Consider the following 22,955-nt stretch of genomic DNA (forward strand, 5'->3'; position numbering starts at 1 on the left):
TGTGGTAGAAATTCTCTCTATAGATGTTTGATTTTAGAGAATTTGATATCTAGGGAATTTTAGCTTCTACATTTGATTTGGGAGGACTCTGGCACCTGTTGGTGACACGTGCACAGCATTTCCCTCATAAATACAATAGACTCATAACCATAAATCTGCTGTATTCTTTGATATCTCCTAATTGCCATATAGACTAATAGGAGAGCATACCTGTCCTTGTGACAGATCTAGAGTTTATGTGTTATTTCACCACAAATTATTTATTGTTATTGGATTAAAGGAAATGCATGTGGACCTTGTAGACATTGCTGTCAAAAGTAATAATATACAATCTCTTGTGTTTTCCCAGGGTGATGGAGCAGACAGTTTTTTTATTGTTGAGTCAGGGGAAGTAAAAATAACAATGAAAAGCAAGGTATTGTTGACATTGCTGTCTTTCATTTCTGTGGGAAAAAAAACATAACTAAAAACCTTAAACATGCATTCTATGTTGAGTTTTACTTTAAATGTAAATAGAAATTTTCTCAGAATAAACATTCATGACCTTTTAACCTCTTAATGCCAATACGACATTTTACAGTGTTCGGCAGGCATTTCATGTAGAGCTGAGCCCTATTTATATGCGGTAAATGTCAGCTTTATATTACAGCTGACACCTGCCTGCAACTGTATCAGACTTAAAGGGGTATTCCAGGAAAAAACTTTTTTTTATATATATCAACTGGCTCCAGAAAGTTAAACAGATTTGTAAATTACTTCTATTAAAAAATCTTAATCCTTTCAATAATTATCAGCTGCTGAAGTTGAATTGTTGTTTTCTGTCTGGCAACAGTGCTCTCTGCTGACATCTCTGCTTGTCTCGGGAACTGCACAGAGTAGAAGAGGTTTGCTACAGGGATTTGCTTCTACTCTGGACAATTCCCGAGACAGGTGTCATCAGAGAGTACTTAGACAGTCTAAGTACTTAGTACTTAGACAGAAAAGGACAACTCAACTTCAGCAGCTCATAAGTACTGATTTTTTAAGAGAAGTAATTTACAAATCTGTTTAACTTTCTGGAGCCAGCTGATATATAAAAAAAAAACGGGGAAAGATCATGAATTTATTTTTATTCACTTTTATACTTCTCAGAATGTCTTGAGAGAAAAAACTATTTTGCCAGCTCACCAGGAAGGTCCAATATTGTTTTATTATTCACACAGCAACATCTAAAACAATAAAATCCTAGGAGATCTGATGTAAATGGAGTCTTTGGATCGGATCTCCTAAGATTCCATTGTTTTATATGCTGCTGTGTGAATAATAAAACGATGTTGGACCTTTCTGGTGAGCTGGCAATATTGTTTTTTCTCTCATCGTGTTAACTGGTGTACCCAAGACCAGCCATGCTCTCTCATCATGTTAACTGGTGTCCTTTTGAGAAAGCTAGTTATCTAGCGAAACGTTAAGGTGGGGTGTGCAGTTTTTAGACAGGAGTATGGGATGAGATGCTGGGACATAGTCTCAACAAAAAAGCATGCATATGCTAGATAAATTGATGCTAACTGGCATCAGGAGTTGAGATCTATACAATAGCACCACCTAGTGGGCTGAAACTGAAAGTGCCTCACCACACTACCTGACTATTTTAATCCTTATATGTGTTTGAACAAATATGTTTTTAAAGGGAATTAATAAAAGTTATATTTTAGGTGGGTCTTTAGTTTAGGGTATTATTCCCCGGAGGGGTTACCCTCCTATAAGGGGATTGGATTTGAAGTTACTGATCCTGGGACCCACTGGGACAATTTTTTGATTTGATTGATGAATGACAAAACAGGACATGTCAGTTAAAGATATTACCAATCCCCGTGATGGGTATTAACTAGCTTATTAGTGGGGGTTAGACCACTTATACCACCACCGATCAAGAGAATAGAGGTCCCAAGTAATTTGAGCAGCAGTGCATATGCTGAGCCACTGCTCTATTTACTCTTTATAGGACTTCCAAACATAGCTGAATACAGTGTTCAGCTATGTTTGTAAGTGCAAGAGAGTAAGTGAAACAGTGGCTTAGTACGTGTACTGCCACTCCATTTACTTTGGGGACAAGGGACATCTGTTCTCACCTCTCCTGTGGCTTGGTGATGACTTGGGTGAAATCTTAGGGTAAACTTTTTATGCTAGGTTTCTTACAGTTTTGTTTGTTTTTTGGAAAATTTTTACAATTTTAAAGGGGTATCCCAGGCAAACCCTTTTTTATATATATCAACTGGCTCCGGAAAGTTAAACAGATTTGTAAATTACTTCTATTAAAAAATCTTAATCCTTCCAATAGTTATTAGCTTCTGAAGTTTTCTGTCTAACTGCTCAATGATGATGTCATGTCCCGGGAGCTGTGTATGATGGGAGAATATCCCTATAGGAACTGCACAGCTCCCGGGACGTGAGTCATCAGAGAGCAGTTAGACAGAAAACAACAACTCAACTTCAGAAGCTAATAACTATTGGAAGGATCAAGATTTTTTAATAGAAGTAATTTACAAATCTGTTTAACTTTCCGGAGCCAGTTGATATATATATAAAAAGGTTTTGCCTGGAATAAGGAGATTTTCACACTCAGCAGATTTGTTTTAATACAATTTTATTGTATTATGATGATAGTAAGAAATACAATTTCTAGTTGTTGTATTTTTTTTTTATGGCGATCACCATGTAAGATATGACATGATAATTTCATAATATGGGTTGAATGCACTAATACCAATTATGTTTAGTTTTTATATTTTTTTACGTGGTCACTGAACACATGTGTAGAACATTAATGTAGCACAGTGTATTTTGTGTACAAAAGACAAGTATCTTATTAGCATGGTCTATTGCAGCACAAACATGGCATACCCAGAAGCCTTTATTAGGCCCCTTGCTGCAAGGGAAACCCATCGGTACCTCTGACATGACAAATATATATATATATATATATATATATATATATATATATATATATATATATATACCATGATCCAAAATAAAAGTGAAACAGCACAAACTACTTCACTAAATTAATGTTTCATCTGTAGTGCTCGTGGTGTCAGGCCCTGTCCCAATGGTCCCAGCAAAATCCAGGCATTATAGATCTAGCACAAGTTGGTAGCAGATACAAAATGCTACATAGAGCTTTATAAGTTACACAACAGGTTTTGGAGCACCACCTTTTTGAAGCACTTGAGAAAAGGGATAGTGTACCACCGAAACTGTGTAACTTTGGTTACAAATAATGCTCCAAAGGAGCTTTGTGTATCCAATACCAACATATGCTGTGGTCTACTTTATATTACCTATATATAGGCCGTGATCACTATTGACTTCGGAATCTAAATTGTTCAACAGCTGAGTTCAGAGGTTTTTCCAATACAAACCATTGGAGCAAATGCCAAGAACTTGCTATACTTTACAAGGCTATTTGTGCAGGGCCGTAGTAGTGAAAATAAGGGTGGAGATTCATCAAAACCCGTGAAGAGGAAAAGTTGACCAGTTGCCCATAGCAACCACTCAGAACGCTTCTTTGATGTTTAACAAGGCTTCTAAAAAATAAATACTGGGCAGAAAAAAAAGGGGGGCAAAAAAGAAAAGAGTGCAGAGCTTCCCATAGAGTAGTATTGTATTGATTGGGAGAAGAAAGTGATCATTTCCAAAATAAAGTTGCTCACCTTCAGTTGTTGTGTTTCCAAAGACACAACAACTTATAAAAGCATGACGGAAGATCCGTGTGGTGGTGCTGCCTCCCGGATATCAGTGCTGCGGAATCTCCGGACCGATGAACTCAAAGTAACATCTGGATGTATAGAGAGGAAAATACATTCATGTTTAAGATAGAAAAATTTTTATTAGCCAAAAGTACACAAATGCGTTTCGAGGTACAGCAACCTCTTTCTCAATGTGAGTCTGGCGTTGCAAAGAACAGGAATGTTACAGATTTAAAGTAAAAAAACTGCGCCAACTCTTGGTGCTGTCAGTGAGAGGAAACAACTGACGTAACTCAGCAATGCAGGGTGTAAAATACATACATTAATATCATGTTAAAAGAAACAAATCTCACTAAAACAAAAATATAAAAACTAGTGGGTACATATGGTAAAAGAATGTATTGATAAGTGCTAATGTTGATCTACAGTGTCCTGGAGCCTCGAGGCAGTGTTATGCCAGCGGTCTGGAGCGCTCCTGTCCTGTCAAATTACATTTTATTATAATTTAATATTTTAGGGTACCCTAACCACACACCCTCTTACATTTTCTTCTCTGGCCCTCACATTCCTAAGAATAATGGTTGAATATAAGTGGATCAGTGAAATCGCGGTTTCCCGAACAGCTGAGAGGATGGCGGGAGGGCCCTTACCTGCCTCCTTGCCGTCCGATCTTTCCCTCGATGCTCCAGCCAGGCTCTGCAGGCTGGAGCAATCGAGCACAGATAACACTGACCAATGCTTTGCTATGGCATAGCATTGTTCAGTGTATGCAATTTAAGGATTGTATGTAATAGTCCCCTATGGGAAAAAGTGTAAAAAAAAGTTTTTTTAAAAGTTCATAAATGGGATTTAACCCCTTCCCTAATAAAAGTTTGAATCACCCCTCTTTTCCCATTAAAAAAAAAAATATGTAAACAAAAATAAACATATGTGGTATCGTCGCATGTGTAAATGTCCGAACTATAAAAATATCATGTTAATTAAACTGCACGGTCAATGACGTACACGTAACAAAATTCCAAAGTCCAAAATTGCGTATTTTTGGTCACATTGTATACCCTAAAAAAATGTATAAAAAGCGATCAAAAAGTCCCATCAAAACAAAAATGGTTCCGATAAAAACTTCAGATCACAGCGCAAAAAATTTGTCCTCATATATCCCTGTATACGTAAAAATAAAAAAAAGTTATAGTGGTCAGTAGTAAACATACTAATTTTGGTGCATGTAGTTATATTTTTTTTCAAGTAGTAAAATAAAAATAAAAATTACATAAATTAGGTATCCTTGTAACCATATGGACCTACAGAATAAAGGTGTTCTTTTTACAGAAAAGTGCACTGCGTAGATACAGAAGTCCCCAAAAGTTTAAAAATGTGTTTGTTTTTTTTCCCAATTTTGCCCAAATTTTGCAAAACTTAAAGCGTTCTGATTTTTATAAGGTGAGATGGAAAATACAAAAGTGCAAAAATGAAAAAACCTGTGGTCCTTATTGGGTTAATGACTGCTGTGTAAAGGTGTATTGGCAGTAAAGTTAAAAAGGAGAAAGACAAGTATATAGATTACAGTTACCTTCAGTTCCCCTCCAGGAGAGATCTGAAAGGTATACCAGTTTTAGTGTTTCTTGTGTTCTGGTCTCTTTATATTCCTGGCATGTCACAAATGCTATGCATGCTGCTCGTAATGCTTTATATTGTATAATGCAAAACATGACAATGTAATAAGTGTGACAGGTTTTGTGAATCATAGTTTACAGTATGCTTTGTTTATAGTCTACACTTGCCAAATTCACCTCCCATTTTTCTCTGTGTCAAAACAAGAGCTCATAAAAAAGGGTTATTATTCAGAATACATAGAAGGAAGTTATGTCGTTTCTGTAAGGTTCATTTGCTGTTAGTCAATGTATCTTATCATTAGAAGACCATTGTTTGATTTGATAAGTGTTTTATATATTTTGGGATGTGTATTGGTAAATAAAAAAAAATTTATGAAAAAACACAGTTACAATTACGGTATCTTTCAGTGTTTTTTGGTGTGCATGTGGTCTGTTGACTAGTGTCAAAAATTATACATTCTTATGTAGTATTTGAATGTTTAATATCATGCTGTTTTAGAGTCATCATTTGACCTGTTAGTCATTACGTTGACCACAGAAGCATTATTATTATTATTATAATTACAAATATTGCATGTTGTTTTGTTGTACTTTCCTGTTTTAGTATAACTGAAGTAATCTATCGAAGATAGGAAATATACTTATTTGAATCATTCAGTTGATCAAAGTGTCTCCTTATTTTTGCAGAGTAAAGCAGATGCAGAACAGAATGAAGCAGTTGAAATTGCTCGGTACTCCAGAGGGCAGTATTTTGGAGAACTTGCCTTGGTGACCAACAAACCCAGAGCTGCCTCAGCATATGCTGTCGGAAGTGTAAAGTGTCTAGGTAATACAAATATTCTTATGTTGCATCAAAGTATTATTAGTATTTTTCTAGGGAGTACACAGCTACATGCATATTCAGTGTTAACACGTTATGGGAGCTGGGCATACATCAGAGTGGGATGGTTCGTATTCAGGTGATGTCCAGCATTAACTCTTTAGTCTAAAATGAAAAAATGAAATCTCGGCTGCTCAGTTGGGCTGATTCGGACCCAGTCAGCTGAGAGGAAGGCAGGAGGGCCCTTACCTCCTCCATGCCGTCCGATCGGCGCTCCAATGCTCCAGTAAGTCAATCACTGATCAATGCTGTGAATCACCCTCCTTTTCCTATATTTTGAATAAAATAATGTAAATGTGGTGTTGCCACATGCTTAAATGGCCAAACTATTATAAATATTATGTTAATATTAAACTGTCGGGTCAATGGCGTACATGTAAAATAAATACTAAAGTCCAGAATTGTGTATTTTTGACCACTTCTGATCCCTCATACATCCTTGTATATGGAAAAGTAAAAAAGTTATAGGGATCAGAAGAGGGCAATTTTAAGCATAATTATTTTCGTTCACAAAGTTATAATCTTTTCAAAATAGTAAAACAAAATAAAACCTATATATATTGGGTACCCTTTTAATTGTATGGACCTAAATAATGGTGCGCTGCATAGAAACAGAAGCCCCAAAGAGTTACAAAAGTTTTTCCTATTTCGCCCCGCAAATAAAGTTTTTTTGATTTTGACATAGACTTTGTTACGAAATGATTAATGACATTACAAAGTACAATTGGTGGCACGAAAACAAGCCTTTAAAATGTATGATTTTAGGGGGGGAGGAAAAAACAAAAGTGCAAAACTGAAAAAAAAAAAACCTGAGTCATCAAGGAGTTAAATATTATTTGTCCAGGAACAGTCCTCATGACAAAATATTACTGAAGAATTAGCCAATGTGTTTTCTCCTTTCTGGCAGTTATGGACGTGCAAGCTTTTGAAAGGCTCTTGGGACCATGCATGGAGATAATGAAAAGGAACATTGCAAATTATGAAGAACAGCTGGTTGCACTGTTTGGAACAAACATGGACTTAACTGACCCAAGTTCCTGAGTAAATAACAGCAATGCAGAAGACATGAAGAGAAATAAAATAGCACAGTTGTGGTCGGTCCACAGAGAATGTGTCTGTTTTTTTGTGTAGATGCCAAGCATTTTCTGTGATTTTTTTTAATTTTTGCCCCTTTAGTGGCAGACGAGCTTGCAATCCATGACTGCTTTGCAATAGCTTGCTGATCACACTTAAGGTTGTGTTATTTTTAACAGATTTTTTTAAAGTTATTACAGCAGGTTTCTCAGTGAAAAGTTTGATTTTATAGCCAATATAGTTAATTTGCAATTCTTTCTAAGTAAACATTTAGATTTTTTTTTAAAAATCAGTATTTTGATTTAGATGGACCAGTATTATATCTTCTCCAAACTGTAGATGCTAAGCTAATGGATCAAATACATCTGCTACTTGTTGGGTAATCATATGCAATGGCTTCCCTCCAACAAGTATCTCAGCAGTTATAATATTCTGATAGACTTAGCATGGTTTTGTGCATTGCCTCATTTAGAATGAAAATCAATACACTAAATAAACCAGTAAGCATGCCACATCACTGAATACAGGACACCAATTTTTATATCGTTTTATATTGTGTGACTGTACCTTGATTTATTTTCACATCCAGTTTCGTGCCGAGTTCACACAGCAGAAAATTGTTATGCACTGATTTTTGTCCATAATCTGTGTTAAGACGCCAGCCATTCTTTTTGCTGCCCTTTTTTCGCCGATTACAGACAAGAATCAACCCATAAAATATATCGCCAATTTTTCTGCTGTGTAAACAACGGACACAAAACTACAAATAAACACATCAAATATTGCTGAAACCATAAGAAACAATATCAAACAGTACAAACACAACACATACAGCGAGTTAAATCCACTGTGATTTTTAGTGTAGAAACAAACCTGTCACTGACAAACCTACTACAAACAAGATTTATCAGTGATGTCACTGGAGTCACTTCCAATCATGTGTAAAAGTTTCATTAACTTGAGAAAATCTAATGGAGATCTCCACCTATCTATAATACAAAGCAGTGCTCTCAGACCCAGAGTATGTATGTCTTCACATAATCATGAGATTAAGGGGATATCTACATTTATCTTGTAAAAAGACCTTCCCTTTAATGTAAGGTAACAACTTTTGCAGCAATCTATTTGTTTTTAGACAGATGCTGTATCTAATAACCATACACTTACAACAAGTGCCAAGTAAAACATGTTGGTACGTCAACCGTGATCTCTGCCATCAGCCCCCTCTACTGTCAAACTCTTCTAACATCACTTATCTATAAGATAGTGGAGGATCCTTTTTTGTCTAGAATGTTAATGCTGGGGTCTGGCCATCCCAGTTTTTATTGCCATTAGATCTAGTCAAAAACAAGAGGATTAATGGAGCCCGACTTCTGTCTATACAGAATATGTGCAAGCCTTGTTTAATTGCAAATTTCTGGTGTTATTATTGCAATAGGCTTAATATTCCATCAATAAGGTCTTATAGGTTATTTGTTAGTCAGCCTATAAAAACACTTTAGTGATATGAATGGCTCCAAAATCCTGTTATACACGGGCCCTCTGTGACATTTAGTCATTAAATTGTAATTAATTTGTAACGCTAAATGAAGACACCTATGGCTGATCTTAGCTGCACTCCTGCAAATACAGAACACATTATATGGGATAGTTTGTGTACAAATCACAATGTTTTAGCTCATAACACCGTAGTCATATTCGTTTATTTTTTCTGAACAATGTGCTGTGAATAAGCGATGAATGTTGTGAGAAAATGCAACAAAATTGTCAAATGGTTAATCGATAACAGAGCAAAACTTGCTTGAAAGGTTTGACAACCTCCAGGAAAATAATGGAAAATAAAGGATACTGTTTTTTATGGGCCTTGTAATTTGATATCTGTGTTCAGCCTTCTGCTTCTCTTCGGAGATCCTAGATTATTTTGTGGTGCTATGTCAGAAGGTAGAGTCCAGATTTGTGGCCACATAAAATAGTATGTACTGCTTACAATGATAAATTTAAGAAGAATTTATAAAACCTTTGTAAAACAGGATAAGCATCTAAAGCTTTTTATAAAGCTGCTATACACATTAGACAAGTTGGCCAGTTTCAGTGGGTTGGCCACTTGTGCATATAGGGCCTCCTCACTATCCCCAAAACCAGATGTTGGGGGGGGGGGGGGGTTTGGTCATGTTGGATTTCAACATATGCAACCCTTTGTTTTAGTGGGAGAACGTGCATATTTATGGTGAGTTGGGTGAAATAGCTGTGGTGAAATTGCATGTAATGTAATGTGGGTAACCATCTGAAAAAGACCGTAGTCACTGGTGCAGGACAGATGCAGTTTATATATATATATATATATATGTACCGCTTCTCTACAAATTTTGACATTTAAATTCTTGTTTTATGGCATATATGGTAGAGGGATTGGTAGGTACAGAGTTTTCCACAGAATAAAAGCACAGTACAGCACAGTATAAGTGCATACATATGATACACAATAGAGCTGAATGGAAATTATGCTAATGGACTAATTCCTTACAGAGATGTGAGAGCAGAAGATCAATAACAAGCTGCAGGAGCTATCCAGTGAGTATAGAGGAAAGCAACACCTTTTGTATGTCTTAGTGTAATGAGTTTGATTAGGTGGATAAATACGCATGTTGTACAAGACTTGAGAGTGTAGAATATGTGGCAGTTTTTGTTTCCCTATTTTTCCCACCTCATTTTAGAAGTGACCCAGTTCTGTCTTCACAGTGTTTCCATTCTATCAAATCTGTGTTGGGTCCTAGTGAGCACCCAGATAATTACATACTCCCTGTTAGGAATCTACCAAACCAAATTAGGCAGAGTTTATTGTGAATACTGAGATAAGAGCACAACTGCTCTTTTACACATCATCCCAACCACACAAGTAGAGTCCACCTGTTTTATAGATTGGAGGTCCATATGGTGGCTATCCACATGTTCCCTAGGAAAGGATACGAAAATTGACCCAGTTTATGTAGGCCTGACCTGGCGATAAGTTCAATGTGACTAAGCGTATGAAGAATACAATAAATAATACAAGACATGTTTAGCAAATAGTATGTTAATTGTAATCATTATGCAGTTCTGCAATTTGAAGCCACAGTAGACTTATAAAAGGGCAATGGGAAGTTTAATTAAAAAATAGCATAGTATTGTTAAAGGCAAGACATTTAACTCCAAATAACACAAGTGCCAAAAGTATGCCCCATTAGAACATGGCAGTAACAGGATCTAAATAAAGGAAGTGTGGCTTGTATGTTACTCCTCATCAATTGGCATCTGCAGATACTGCTGTGCGGACATCATGTAAGCTTACACTTGTGTGGATCCTAAAGCTTGCCTATTTTTTAAAGGATTTCAGACTGACATTTTCTGAACAAATGTTCGTTCTTGATCAGTGAAGGCTGTTGTCCTAGACTATAATACCATAAGTTGAAGTGTTACTGATCTGACTAATGCACTTCATAGACTATAATGGAGCACGAGTCGGATGGGCAGCCAGGCAAGTAGTAAACCATGCTGCCATGTTGCTACCGCTCTCATGATCTCTGGCCTGGTGTGGTCTTCATTTATGAGGTGCAATTCTTTCTTCATTTATGAGGTGCTATTCTGACAGTGGGTAAAAAAAATCCCAACACAGCAGATCCAACAGATATCTACCATCAGTAGTTGTAGTTGTATGTTGGCAGAAAATGGTCTAAATTAGCCTTAGTAGCCATCCAAAATTTGAAAAAGGGAAAAAAAACATGAGTAGTGGTATTTCCCCGACGGAATCCCCTTAGGCCTGCCCCGCCAGGTTCTCCGGCGAGCGGCGGTGGGGGCCTTCAGACATGAGAGGTGTAGGATAAGAGGGAGGCCGCCACCGCTGCCGGGGATGCCGCCGGTGAAATTCCACTACTCATTGTTTTTTCACTTACCCGGTGAGGCGGGGGGTGGCTCCAAGCCCCTGGCCCCTTGCATGGTGGTGTGAGACCACTGAAATGTTGCACTTGTATGTATGTTTTATGTATGTCACACATTGATCACTTATTAATTAATATTGACTCCACTAAACCTTTCATGTGAATAGTTTTGGGTATTAGGAAAACATAGAGATTAAATTTTGTGCTAATATTGTTTAACGGTGTATAAATTATAATATTAGGTGCATGCAGTTGCTACATGTTAAGGTATAGCCAGTCATTGTACCTAGACACACAATCACTGTCATAGGGTAAAATATAGATAACCATGTATTTACCGTATTTATCGGCGTATAACACGCACTTTTTAGGCTAAAATTTTTAGCCTAAAGTCTGTGTGCGTGTTATACGCCGATACACCCCCAGGAAAGGCAGGGGTAGAGAGGCCGTCGCTGCCCGCTTCTCTCCCCCTGCCTTTCCTGGGGTCTAGAGCGCTGCTGTCGGCCCTTTTCACCCCCTGGTTATCGGCGCCGCTGCCCGTTCTGTCCCCCTGACTATCGGTGCCGGCGCCGATAGCCAGGGAGAGAGAAGCGGCGCCGACAGCCAGGGGGAGAGAAGGGGCAGCGGCACCCATTGCCGGCGCCGCTGCCCCGTTGCCTCCCCCCATCCCTGGTGGCATAATTACCTGAGTCGGGTCCGCGCTGCTCCAGGCCTCCGTCGTGCGTCACCGGCGTCATTGCTATGCGCTGAACGGCGCGGCGCATGACGTCAGAGCGCCGCGCCGTGCATAGCAACGACGCTGGGGACACACGACGGAGGCCTGGAGCAGCGCGGACCCGACTCAGGTAATTATGCCACCGGGGATGGGGGGAGCTTCTCTCCCCCTGGCTATCGGCGCCGGCACCGATAGTCAGGGGGACAGAACGGGCAGCGGCGCCGATAACCAGGGGGTGAAAGGGGCCGACAGCATCGCTCTAGACCCCAGGAAAGTCAGGGGGAGAGATGCGGGCAGCGACGGCCTCTCTCCCCCTGCCTTTCCTGGGGGTATATCGGGGTATACACACGCACACACGCACCCTCATTTTATCATGGATATTTGGGTAAAAAACTTTTTTTACCCAAATATCCTTGGTAAAATGAGGGTGCGTGTTATAGGCCGGTGCGTGGTATACCCCGATAAATACGGTATTTAAAGGGGTATTCCAGGCCAAAACTTTTTTTTATATTTCAACTGGCTCCGGAAAGTTAAACAGATTTGTAAATTACCTCTATTAAAAAATATTAATCCTACCAATAGTTATTAGCTTCTGAAGTTGAGTTGTTGTTTTCTGTCTAACTGCTCTCTGATGACTCACGTCACGGAAGCTGTGCAGTTCCTATGGGGATATTCTCCCATCATGCACAGCTCCCGGGACGTGACTTCATCATTGAGCAGTTAGACAGAAAACTTCAGAAACTAATAACTATTGGAAGGATTAAGATTTTTTAATAGAAGTAATTTACAAATCTGTTTAACTTTCCGGAGCCAGTTGATATATATATAAAAAAAGGTTTTGCCTGGAATACCCCTTTAAGGAGATTTTCACACTCAGCAGATTTGTTTTAATACAATTTTATTGTATTATGATGATAGTAAAAAATACAATTACAAAGAAAAAAAGAATATGGTTAATGTTTACCTGATACAGATTTTATTGAGAAAGTTGAGAATGTTTCTGTTAGGCCATCATTAGTAGACGTATAAGGGCAAAAATGTTTAGGTATCATTTTATATATTACCACCAAAAACGAAATTAAGGCAACAAGTTATCAAATCCATATCCAACACTCCTGTGATATATGAGTAGAATATACACCAAAGAGGATAGCACTGATTACAAAACATATATGCAAAGAAAATCAGAATAATAGAAAAATTAATGAACATACAAAACCAAAAACAAACAATCATAAAACAACAGCACCCGACCCACCCCTACAGAAAAAAAAAAACATATTTACTGGGGGAAAGGAAAATGCATGATAAGGTGGACTTGTATCAACACCAGGGTTGTTAATGGGACACAGTTAAAAAGTTGAGTCTACAAAGAAATGCTGTGACGTCTATGTTTGTATGTACATCTTTACATTTGCATCTTTCTTCAATGTATTTGTAGACTCATCTTTTTACTTGTGTTCCATTAACAACCCTGGTGTTTGACACCTTATAATGCTTTTTTCCTTTCCTGCTGGTGATTACATGTTTTTTTCTGTAGGGATGGGTGGGGTGCCATTGTTTTATGATTGTTTGTTTGTTTCTTTTTGGTTTTGTATGTTCATTAATGTCTCTAATAAAGTATTTTGACTTTCTTTGCAAATATTTTTGTAATCAGTTCTTTTTTGGTGTATATATGATTTTATATATGTATATTTTTTCATATTTTTAAATACCATTATTTTTTCATCTTTCTTTTTCATGTATATTATTTCATCTTTCTTTTTAAATACCATTATTTATAATATACATGATTCCTCAATGGATTTTACTGGATATGTTTTGAGATGTGCTTCTGTGAAAGGGAAGCATGATTGCCTACAGCAAGCATACTGTAAAGTATGCAGTAAATACCAAATACAAAAGCTTACTTCCTGGGCCTCTTAGCATTATTAATCCACTTTTGAGGCAACACAGACGTTTTTTGACCTGTACACATTAAGAAACTCCTGAAAACATTACAGGGCAATGAATGACGTAGAACTATATGTGCTGCTACATAATGTCAGGGTATCATTTGTGGGAATTCTTCAGTATGTAAGAATTGCTGTCATTTCATCACTAAAAGCATTAAAATGTTAACCCATGAATCTTTTTCATGCCGAACATCCTGAAGTTCTGCCCACTGTTTTAAAGTAAGTGGCAGTCATTGTTGCTTTAAAAAAATAACCTTTTTCTTTTTTGTTTTTTAGTTTTCTGTTTGCTTACAAGTGTTTCCCTTGGTGCTACTCATAGTCTGTGCTGCTGGAGGCGAGAGCTATAAAGAATCAGTCTCCTTTCCGATCTGGCAGCTAAAATTAGTCACTCTTTTCTTTCCAACTCAGCTTTACAGTTGTAACACCCTGAGAAGGTGTCTTTTACTGCAGAGGCTCTGGCCCTTCCCATGCAAGCAGAAATTTGTTTCTTTTGGTGAGTGAACAGAAGATCACTACATAGGGGACTCTATAGACAGAAGACGATAGGGAAGCACTCACCAGACCCATCTACGAAGTGGTCACTTTTTTCGGTGCCTGAACAATTGAGTCGAGGACACCAGACAGACACAGAAAGGTAACTGCCCTGGTCTGTGTCCCTCCAGCCTCCCTGGTTGTATTGTTCATGCACCCAAAATAAAGTTACCGCTTTGTAGATCTGTCTGGTACATTAGTAGGTATGGATGTGTGTGTGTGTGTGTGTGTGTGTCCATTAAGCACTGCTTCATGTGTTCTCAGCTGAATTATAATGAACTATAAAATGGAATGATTTTAACACAAACACAGCTAAAAAAAACACGAGTGGTGAGAAGAACAATGCACTTTATGGGTAAGGTCGCACATACAGTATTTTGCTGTGTATATGCTGCTGAATGTTTTACTGCCTATTAAAGTCAATGGGTTGCAAAATAAGCTGCATATTTTCCTATCCATTGACTTCAATGGGTGGCAAAGTACACAGCAGACAATATGCAGCAAAATATAGTACGTGTGACCTTACCCTAAAATCATATCATAAACAATGTCCATGTCTATGATTTTTTTCAAATGGTAATTATTTGCAAATCCGGAAAAGCATAACTAAGTAGTAGAATTGATATGGGCTTAAATACACAAGTACAAAGTGAAGGATATCCACAATGAGTGACACCTTTAAAGGAGTACTATGGTGCTTTTTTTTTTTTTATTAACCCTCTGCAAAACAAACTTTAACTTACCTCCCTACGTTCCCCCATTGCGCTAATATCGGTGTCCCATTCTCCGCTCCCTGACTTCCTGCGGGACGGTGAGTCACGCTGCGCTCAGCGTATCACCGGCCACAGTAATGTCCCTCTGGGCCGGTGATAATACTGAGCATGTGTGACTCACCATCCCGCAGGCAGGGGAAGAAGACAGGGACTGGAGAACGGGAAACTGATATCTGTGCAACGGGGGGGGGAAGGTGAGTTAAGGTTTGTTTTGTTTCGTTTTGCAGCACGGGCACAGAAGGTTAATAATAAAAAGCACCATAGTACTCCTTTAACCTTTGCAGGTAAAGTAGTAAAATCACCCACTTTAAGTTTAAGAGTACATACACACATACAGGATCTGCTGCAGATTTGCTAATGACAGTATCAGTGTAACTAAATGATTGAACACAGCTTCAGATCTACAGCAGGTCCTGTAAGTGTGAATATGCCCTAAAAGTGTAAGACTATATTATTTTTGAACACAAGAAACTTATGGGAATTACTATTGTTGAAAGTATTTTACAAAAAGGTAAATGCTTAGTGTGAAGTTATCCATAGCAACAAATCAGATTGTTATTCTTTTTCATTTTTTAAACTGTTTTTCAAAACTGTTTTTCAAAAGTATTGTGTCTGTACAATTTGCTTTTGCTGTGTACCCATGTTATTTACATGTCACATTAGACCTGGAATGATAATGGATGGAGGATTATGGTGTGCAGAATATTATCCAGACAGAAAAAAGCATTTTACAGAGAAAATAGCGCTATTAGACTTGTTAGCTTCTGCACACATGGTAAGACTAATTGAAAGACTAGAAGTGTAATAATTGATCCATTGATTCATATGCCTATATTCATATGCCGTTAGAAATATTGTATATTATAGCACTAAATTTATGTTTATTATAGTTGATCTGTGCATCAAAGAAATATGTGAACTGGATTACAGGAGTATTACACCTTTCACAATTAATAAGAATTTTCATTATCAATGAATAATATCTATAAATAAACAGCACCACTTTTATTATAGAACCTTTGCTGGTGTCTTTTATATATTAATAATGTTTTTTATATCACTAGGAAGAATTGTTATATGACCTACTGTGGTTATTTTGCCAAATTTCACAGCATCCGTCAAACAATCACCCTAGCTGAAATTATTATTTTCACTGGCTGATGATTTTATGTGTATCCTCCTCACTCTTGCATTTAGTCCCACAAACTGAGACTTGTACAGTGCCTCTCCATAACATGTTTTGCTGATTTCTGATGTGCTTTGACTACATTTTTTTGGATTAAATTTTAATAAAAAGGGTTTATTTGAGGAACCAATACAGAATACAGAGCAAATAACAGGTGAAAAAATGAAAGTAAATGATAGTAGAACAATATAAAAGCACTCGCATAGTCAAGTATAATCATAGCAATCGTAGTACAACAAAGCGGCAATGAAAGGCAGGAGCAATAAGAGTGGCAAAATGTGGTGCTACATGAACAAGGCCAGTACTCTTAATGGAAACACAGGGAGCATCATGAGTGATGGCACCAAAGTATCACCTAAAAGGATCCTATAAGTGGATGACTTACTTTAAACCAGAATCCATGACAACATTTTGATGCATTTTTGGCACATTAAGTCTACATCCCAATTAACTGGAGTCAATCCCCATTTTAAGCCAAGCACCTTTAGTCAAACTGGTCAAAAAAGGCCACAAAGGGAGAGATTTATCAAAACCTGTGGACAGGCAAAGTTGCCCAGTTGCCTATAGCAACCAATCAGATCTCTTCTTTCATTCTTAACAAGGCCTGTGAAAAATGAAAGAAGCGATCTGATTGGTTGCTATGGGTAACTGGGCAGCTTTTCCTCTGCACTAGTTTTGATAAATCTCCCTCATAGGGTCTAAAACTCATATAAAATATGACACAAGTCATTATAAGGCTAAATTTCCACTTAACAAATTTTTAGAAAACTGACACTGCAGTTTTTGAGCCAAAGCAAGAAACGGATCCAGCAGAAAGGAGAAGTACAAGTCTTTCGTTTATACACTGCTCAAAAAAATAAAGGAAACACTAAAATAACACATTATAGATCTGAATGAACTAATCGTATGAAATACTTTCGTCTTTACATAGTTGAATGTGCTGTCAACAAAATCACACAAAAATTATCAATGGAAATAAAATGTATCAACCCATGGAGGTCTGGATATGGAGTCACACTCAAAATCAAAGTGGAAATCCACACTACAGGCTGATCCAACTTTGATGTAATGTCCTTAAAACAAGTCAAAATGAGGCTCAGTAGTGTGTGTGGCCTCCATGTGCCTGTATGACATCCCTACAACGCCTGGGCATGCTCCTGATGGGGTGGCGGATGGTCTCCTGAGGGATGTCCTCCCAGACCTGGACTAAAGCATCCACCAACTCCTGGACAGTCTGTGGTTGGTGTATGGAGCGAGACATGATGTCCCAGATTTGCTCAATCGGATTCAGGTCTGGGGAAAGGGCGAGCCAGTCCATAGCATCAATGCCTTCCTCTTGCAGGAACTGCTGACACACTCCAGCCACATGAGGTCTTGCATTAGGAGGAACCCAGGGCCAACCGCACCAGCATAAAGTCACACAAGGTCTGAGGATCTCGGTACCTAATGGCAGTCAGGCTACCTCTGGCAAGCACATGGAGGGCTCTGCGGCCCCCCAAAGAAATGCCACCCCACACCATTACTGACCCTCCGCTAAAAACTGGTCATGCTGTAGGATGTTGCAGGCAGCAGAACATTCTCCATGGCATCTCCAGACTCTGTCACGTCTGTCACATGTGCTCAATGTGAACCTGCTTTCATCTGTGAAGAGCACAGGGCGCCAGTGGCAAATTTGGCAATCTTGTTGTTCTCTGGCAAATGCCAAACGTCCTGCACGATGTTGGGCTGTAAGTACAACCCCCACCTGTGGACATTGGGCCCTCATACCACCCTCATGGAGTCTGTTTCTGACCGTTTGAATGGACACATGCACATTTGTGGCCTACTGGAGGTCATTTTGTAGGGCTCTGGCAGTGCTTTTCCAAAAACTGCCAAGTGGAAACCCAGCCTAAGACAGTTTTTCATTGCATTTGCAGTTGTAGATCTGAACCATTGCCTGTTCTGAAAGTCTGGTCCTGAGCCACTTGCAGTCTTCTGCAACATCTTGCTCTGGTTTTATTTAGCTTTTTATTGTAACTTTTGCTAGTAGAGCAATTGTGAGAACCACAGTGTGACAGACTTGGTGATATAAGGCAATACCTACTTTTAAAATATTCAAAAAAGTGGCACAACATTGAGTAACGGACAGTAGTCTTAATACTGAATGGCACAATGGTACCCCTCACTAAGTCAGCATATATCCTAAGGCATATATGGATATCCCTTTTCATTTTTCTGCATATGGGGCTGTTTCAGGGCTCATTCTTTGTGCCATGATGTATAATTTTTATAAGTACCATTTTGGTTTAGTTTGCACTTTTTTATTTTGTGTCATCAGCAATTCAGTTTTTTGGGGAGAAGGGCTTTTATATATATATATATATATATATATATATATATATATATATACATATATATATATATATATATATATATATTGTCATGCCTCCAGCATCTTTATCCCCTTAAGGACGCAGGACGTAAATGTACGTCCTGGTGCGGTGGTACTTAACGCACCAGGACGTACATTTACGTCCTAAGCATAACCGCGGGCATCGGAGCGATGCCCGTGTCATGCGCGGCTGATCCCGGCTGCTGATCGCAGCCAGGGACCCGCCGGCAATGGCCGACGCCCGCGATCTCGCGGGCGTCCGCCATTAACCCCTCAGGTGCCGGGATCAATACAGATCCCGGCATCTGTGGCAGTTCGCCATTTAAATGAACGATCGGATCGCCCGCAGCGCTGCTGCGGGGATCCGATCATTCATAACGCTGCACGGAGGTCCCCTCTCCTTCCTCCTTGCGGCTCCCGGCGTCTCCTGCTCTGGTCTGTGATCGAGCAGACCAGAGCAGGAGATGACCGATAATACTGATCTGTTCTATGTCCTATACATAGAACAGATCAGTATTAGCAATCATGGTATTGCTATGAATAGTCCCCTATGGGGACTATTCAAGTGTAAAAAAAAAATGTAAAAAAATGTAAAAGTAAAAGTTAAAAAAAAGTGAAAAATCCCCTCCCCCAATAAAAAAGTAAAACGTCCGTTTTTTCCTATTTTACCCCCAAAAAGCGTAAAAAAAATTTTTATAGACATTTTTGGTATCGCCGCGTGCGTAAATGTCCGAACTATTAAAATAAAATGTTAATGATCCCGTACGGTGAACGGCGTGAACGAAAAAAATTTTAAAAAGTCCAAAATTCCTACTTTTTTAATACATTTTATTTAAAAAAAAATTATAAAAAATGTATTAAAAGTTTTTTATAGGCAAATGTGGTATCAAAAAAAAGTACAGATCATGGCGCAAAAAATGAGCCCCCATACCGCCGCTTATACGGAAAAATAAAAAAGTTATAGGTCATCAAAATAAAGGGATTATAAACGTACTAATTTGGTTAAAAAGTTTGTGATTTTTTTTAAGCGCAGCAATAATATAAAAGTATGTAATAATGGGTATCATTTTAATCGTATTGACCCTCAGAATAAAGAACACATGTCATGTTTACCATAAATTGTACGGCGTGAAAACAAAACCTTCCAAAATTAGCAAAATTGCGTTTTTCGTTTTAATTTCCCCACAAAAATAGTGTTTTTTGGTTGCGCCATACATTTTATGATATAATGAGTGATGTCATTACAAAGGACAACTGGTCGCGCAAAAAACAAGCCCTCATACTAGTCTGTGGATGAAAATATAAAAGAGTTATGATTTTTAGAAGGCGAGGAGGAAAAAATGAAAACGTAAAAATTAAATTGTCTGAGTCCTTAAGGCCAAAATGGGCTGAGTCCTTAAGGGGTTATGTACTGTAAAGTGAGCCTGATTACACAGCACTCCATCTAGTGGCTGACTTTGCCTGTCAGTGATTTGTCCCTCTGCTCCTTCCATCCCTCCTCAGTGAAGTGAAGCATCTTGGGAGGAAGAACTCCATTACAGACTGTGCTAAGAAGAGATAGACTGCATCCTCCATTGTCCTATGTGGCAGCATCGCTGGTAAGCTTATGGACTTGCCCTACAGTATTTCTCAGCCACAGCTTCTTCCAGCTGCACTGTCTTAAGTTGTAATTAGCAGACCAGCTCTCTACATGTCATCCATGTTATTACATGTTATGTTTCAGATATGTTGTAATGCTGATATGTTGCAATGCTGATATGTTAGTTGTATATGAACATGTGTTTATTCATGTTTTCTGCTCTATTGTTTTCTAGTTTCACCGCATGCTTATTACCTATGACTCAATAAATCTACAGACTTCACCATACAGTCTTGTCTATTGAAGAATAGGGCGGTTTATCTGCATGTCAGACTACACACACCACAGGGTAACGTGTAGCGAGGACAGAACATATATATATATATATATATATATATATATATATAGACACCTGCCCCCCTGTGGCAGGCTCGGAGGCCTAGTTGTAATTGTTGTAAAGGTGCCAATCAGGCACAAGGCCTGTCCTTCAGGCTCTTAAATTTTAAACGCTGCGATCGCTATTGATCAAGGCACTTAAAAGGGTAGTCCCATCTCTTTAATCATGCCAACATAAACAGGTTTGCAATTGGCTTCATTTAGCAAACTTGCCAGGTTATGTAGATATCTCTTCTTATCTCCCCTCTTTACTTTAACTTGAAAGCTGTCACAGAAGTAGATGACCTGTTTCTGACCCCAGCTCTGTCCACCAGGGAATGTGAGCTGACAGGAGAAGCAGAAAGAAAGGTAATAGGTCAGAGGAGAATTCCCCCTTTCATGTCACATATATAGTCTTCTCTTTTAACTTAGAGAGATTTTTTTTAACTATCTGTGAGATCTCAACTCAATTATTCTACAGCAGTGTCCCTCATTTGCCTTTTATGTGACAGTGGTTGATACATGATGGAGGAAGTAATGGAATTTGTTTAACTGTTTCTCAAATATTTATTTGTGTTCTATTTATTTATCTGTTTGTTATTATTTATTTTGGTGTTGGCGAGTATGCGCTTACCCTGGTGTGTATGTACATTAGACAGATATTTGTACTTTAATACTGATCCATGTCTTCCTCTTTTTTGATATGTTTTGTACTATTGCTGCCAATGGTTTTTCTCTTTTCAATAAAACAAATAAAAAAAAATCTGTGAGATTCCAACATGTACAGGCTTCCTAAGTTCATACAGGCTGCCTGAGGATGATAGCAGTGTGGTTGCAGCAATCACACTCCTATCATGCTCAGATCTCAGCATCTACAGGTTACCTGAGTATGTACAGGTTGTGTGAGTGGTTGCAGCAATAATACTCCTATCACTCTGAGATTTCAGCATGTAAAGGCCACCTGAGTATGTACAGGTTGTGTAGGGGTAATAAAGTGTGATTTCTGCAACCACAGTGTGCCCTTGCCTGCTGGTATTAGTGAATATATTAAAGTACGAGGCTGGGTGCCATAAGGCATGGATAAAGGCGTGGTTAGGGCTAAGTATGTGTGTGGTCAGGGGACGTGGCTGGGGCTATGGGCTTTAGCCTCTGGTGTTTTAGACACCTAGCAACGCTGACTTGCTGTTCATATACAAGCAGATCTGTTCAACTCCTTCTCGCCCTAGAACATATGCATACGTCCGAGTTGTTAGCTAGTTAGCGCAACTGGACATATGCATATGTCCTAGCGATCTCCTTCACAGCGCCATTGCGACAGTCTCGGTAGCATTAACCCTGATCACAGAATCTATGGGGTTAACAGGGGGCTCCCCCTGTCCACCAACGGCGATTCCGCAATGCGATCGCGGGATTCTGTTGGTTGCCATGGCAGCAGAAGGCCAGCTGATGACCTCCTGTCTGCCTAGTACGGCAGCCGGTAAGGACCAGCCATAGGCTGGATCGCACAGGCTGTTAGTCAGTGTAGTACTGACTGTTAAACTGTGCTGCAGTACAGGTGTACTGCAGCATAGTACAAACTGCAAAAAAATAAAAGGTTTTTAAATAAATTAATAAAGTGAGGGAAAAAAAACGCTCCTTTCCCAATAAAACCCTATATTATCACCCCCCACCCCCACCCCCCAAAAAAAGCCCAAACTTACTGTTACGCCTAGCGCTCCGGGTTCCCGCTCCTCCCCGGAGCGCTCACGGCGTCTTTCTCCCTGCAGCTCCCCGGTCAGTCCCGCTGACCGGGAGCGCTGCACTGTCATGGCCGTTGGGGATGCGATTCGCACAGCGGGACGCGCCCGCTCGCGAATCGCATCCCAGGTCACTTACCCGTTCCCGTCCCCTGCTGTCATGTGCTGGCGCGCGCGGCTCCGCTCTCTAGGGCGCGCGCGCGCCAGCTCCCTGAGACTTAAAGGGCCAGTGCACCAATGATTGGTGCCTGGCCCAATCAGCTTAATTGGTTTCCACCTGGTCCCTGACTATATCTCACCTCCTCCCATGCACTCCCTTGCCGGATCTTGTTGCCCTTGTGCCTAGTGAAAGCGTTTGTGTGTCTAAAGCCTGTGTACAGAACTTCTGCTATCCACCCTGACTACGAACCTTGCCGCCTGCCCCCGACCTTCTGCTACGTCCGACCTTGCTTCTGTCTACTCCCTTGTACCTCGCCTATCATCAGCAGTCAGAGAGGTGACCCGTTGCTAGTGGATACGACCTGGTCA

General features: G+C 39.2%; 1 protein-coding gene and 1 long non-coding RNA gene across 3 annotated transcripts in view; one reads left to right on the forward strand and one right to left on the reverse strand.

Annotated features, from left to right (window-relative positions):
* Window positions 1-11,574, forward strand: part of PRKAR2B (protein kinase cAMP-dependent type II regulatory subunit beta) — a 145,763-nt gene extending 134,189 nt beyond the window's left edge. Inside the window, exons 9-11 of one of the 2 annotated variants that reach the window (XM_056573617.1) lie at window positions 350-415; window positions 6,026-6,164; window positions 7,126-11,573. In XM_056573617.1, coding sequence (XP_056429592.1) covers window positions 350-415; window positions 6,026-6,164; window positions 7,126-7,259 — 339 coding nt within the window. In that variant the 3' untranslated portion in view covers window positions 7,260-11,573. Of the gene's footprint in view, window positions 1-349; window positions 416-6,025; window positions 6,165-7,125 lie in introns of both variants that reach the window. The other variant, XM_056573619.1, reaches the window with a different exon arrangement.
* LOC130369004 (uncharacterized) lies at window positions 345-18,521 on the reverse strand. The gene is made up of 3 exons (XR_008892641.1): window positions 16,752-18,521; window positions 3,690-3,814; window positions 345-443 (listed from the first exon to the last, which is right to left on the reverse strand). It is a non-coding gene; the product is annotated as an uncharacterized LOC130369004 (long non-coding RNA).
* Window positions 18,522-22,955: the final 4,434 nt, after the last annotated feature.

The sequence above is a fragment of the Hyla sarda genome, chromosome 4, assembly GCF_029499605.1.
Source record: "Hyla sarda isolate aHylSar1 chromosome 4, aHylSar1.hap1, whole genome shotgun sequence".
Lineage (NCBI taxonomy): Eukaryota > Metazoa > Chordata > Amphibia > Anura > Hylidae > Hyla > Hyla sarda.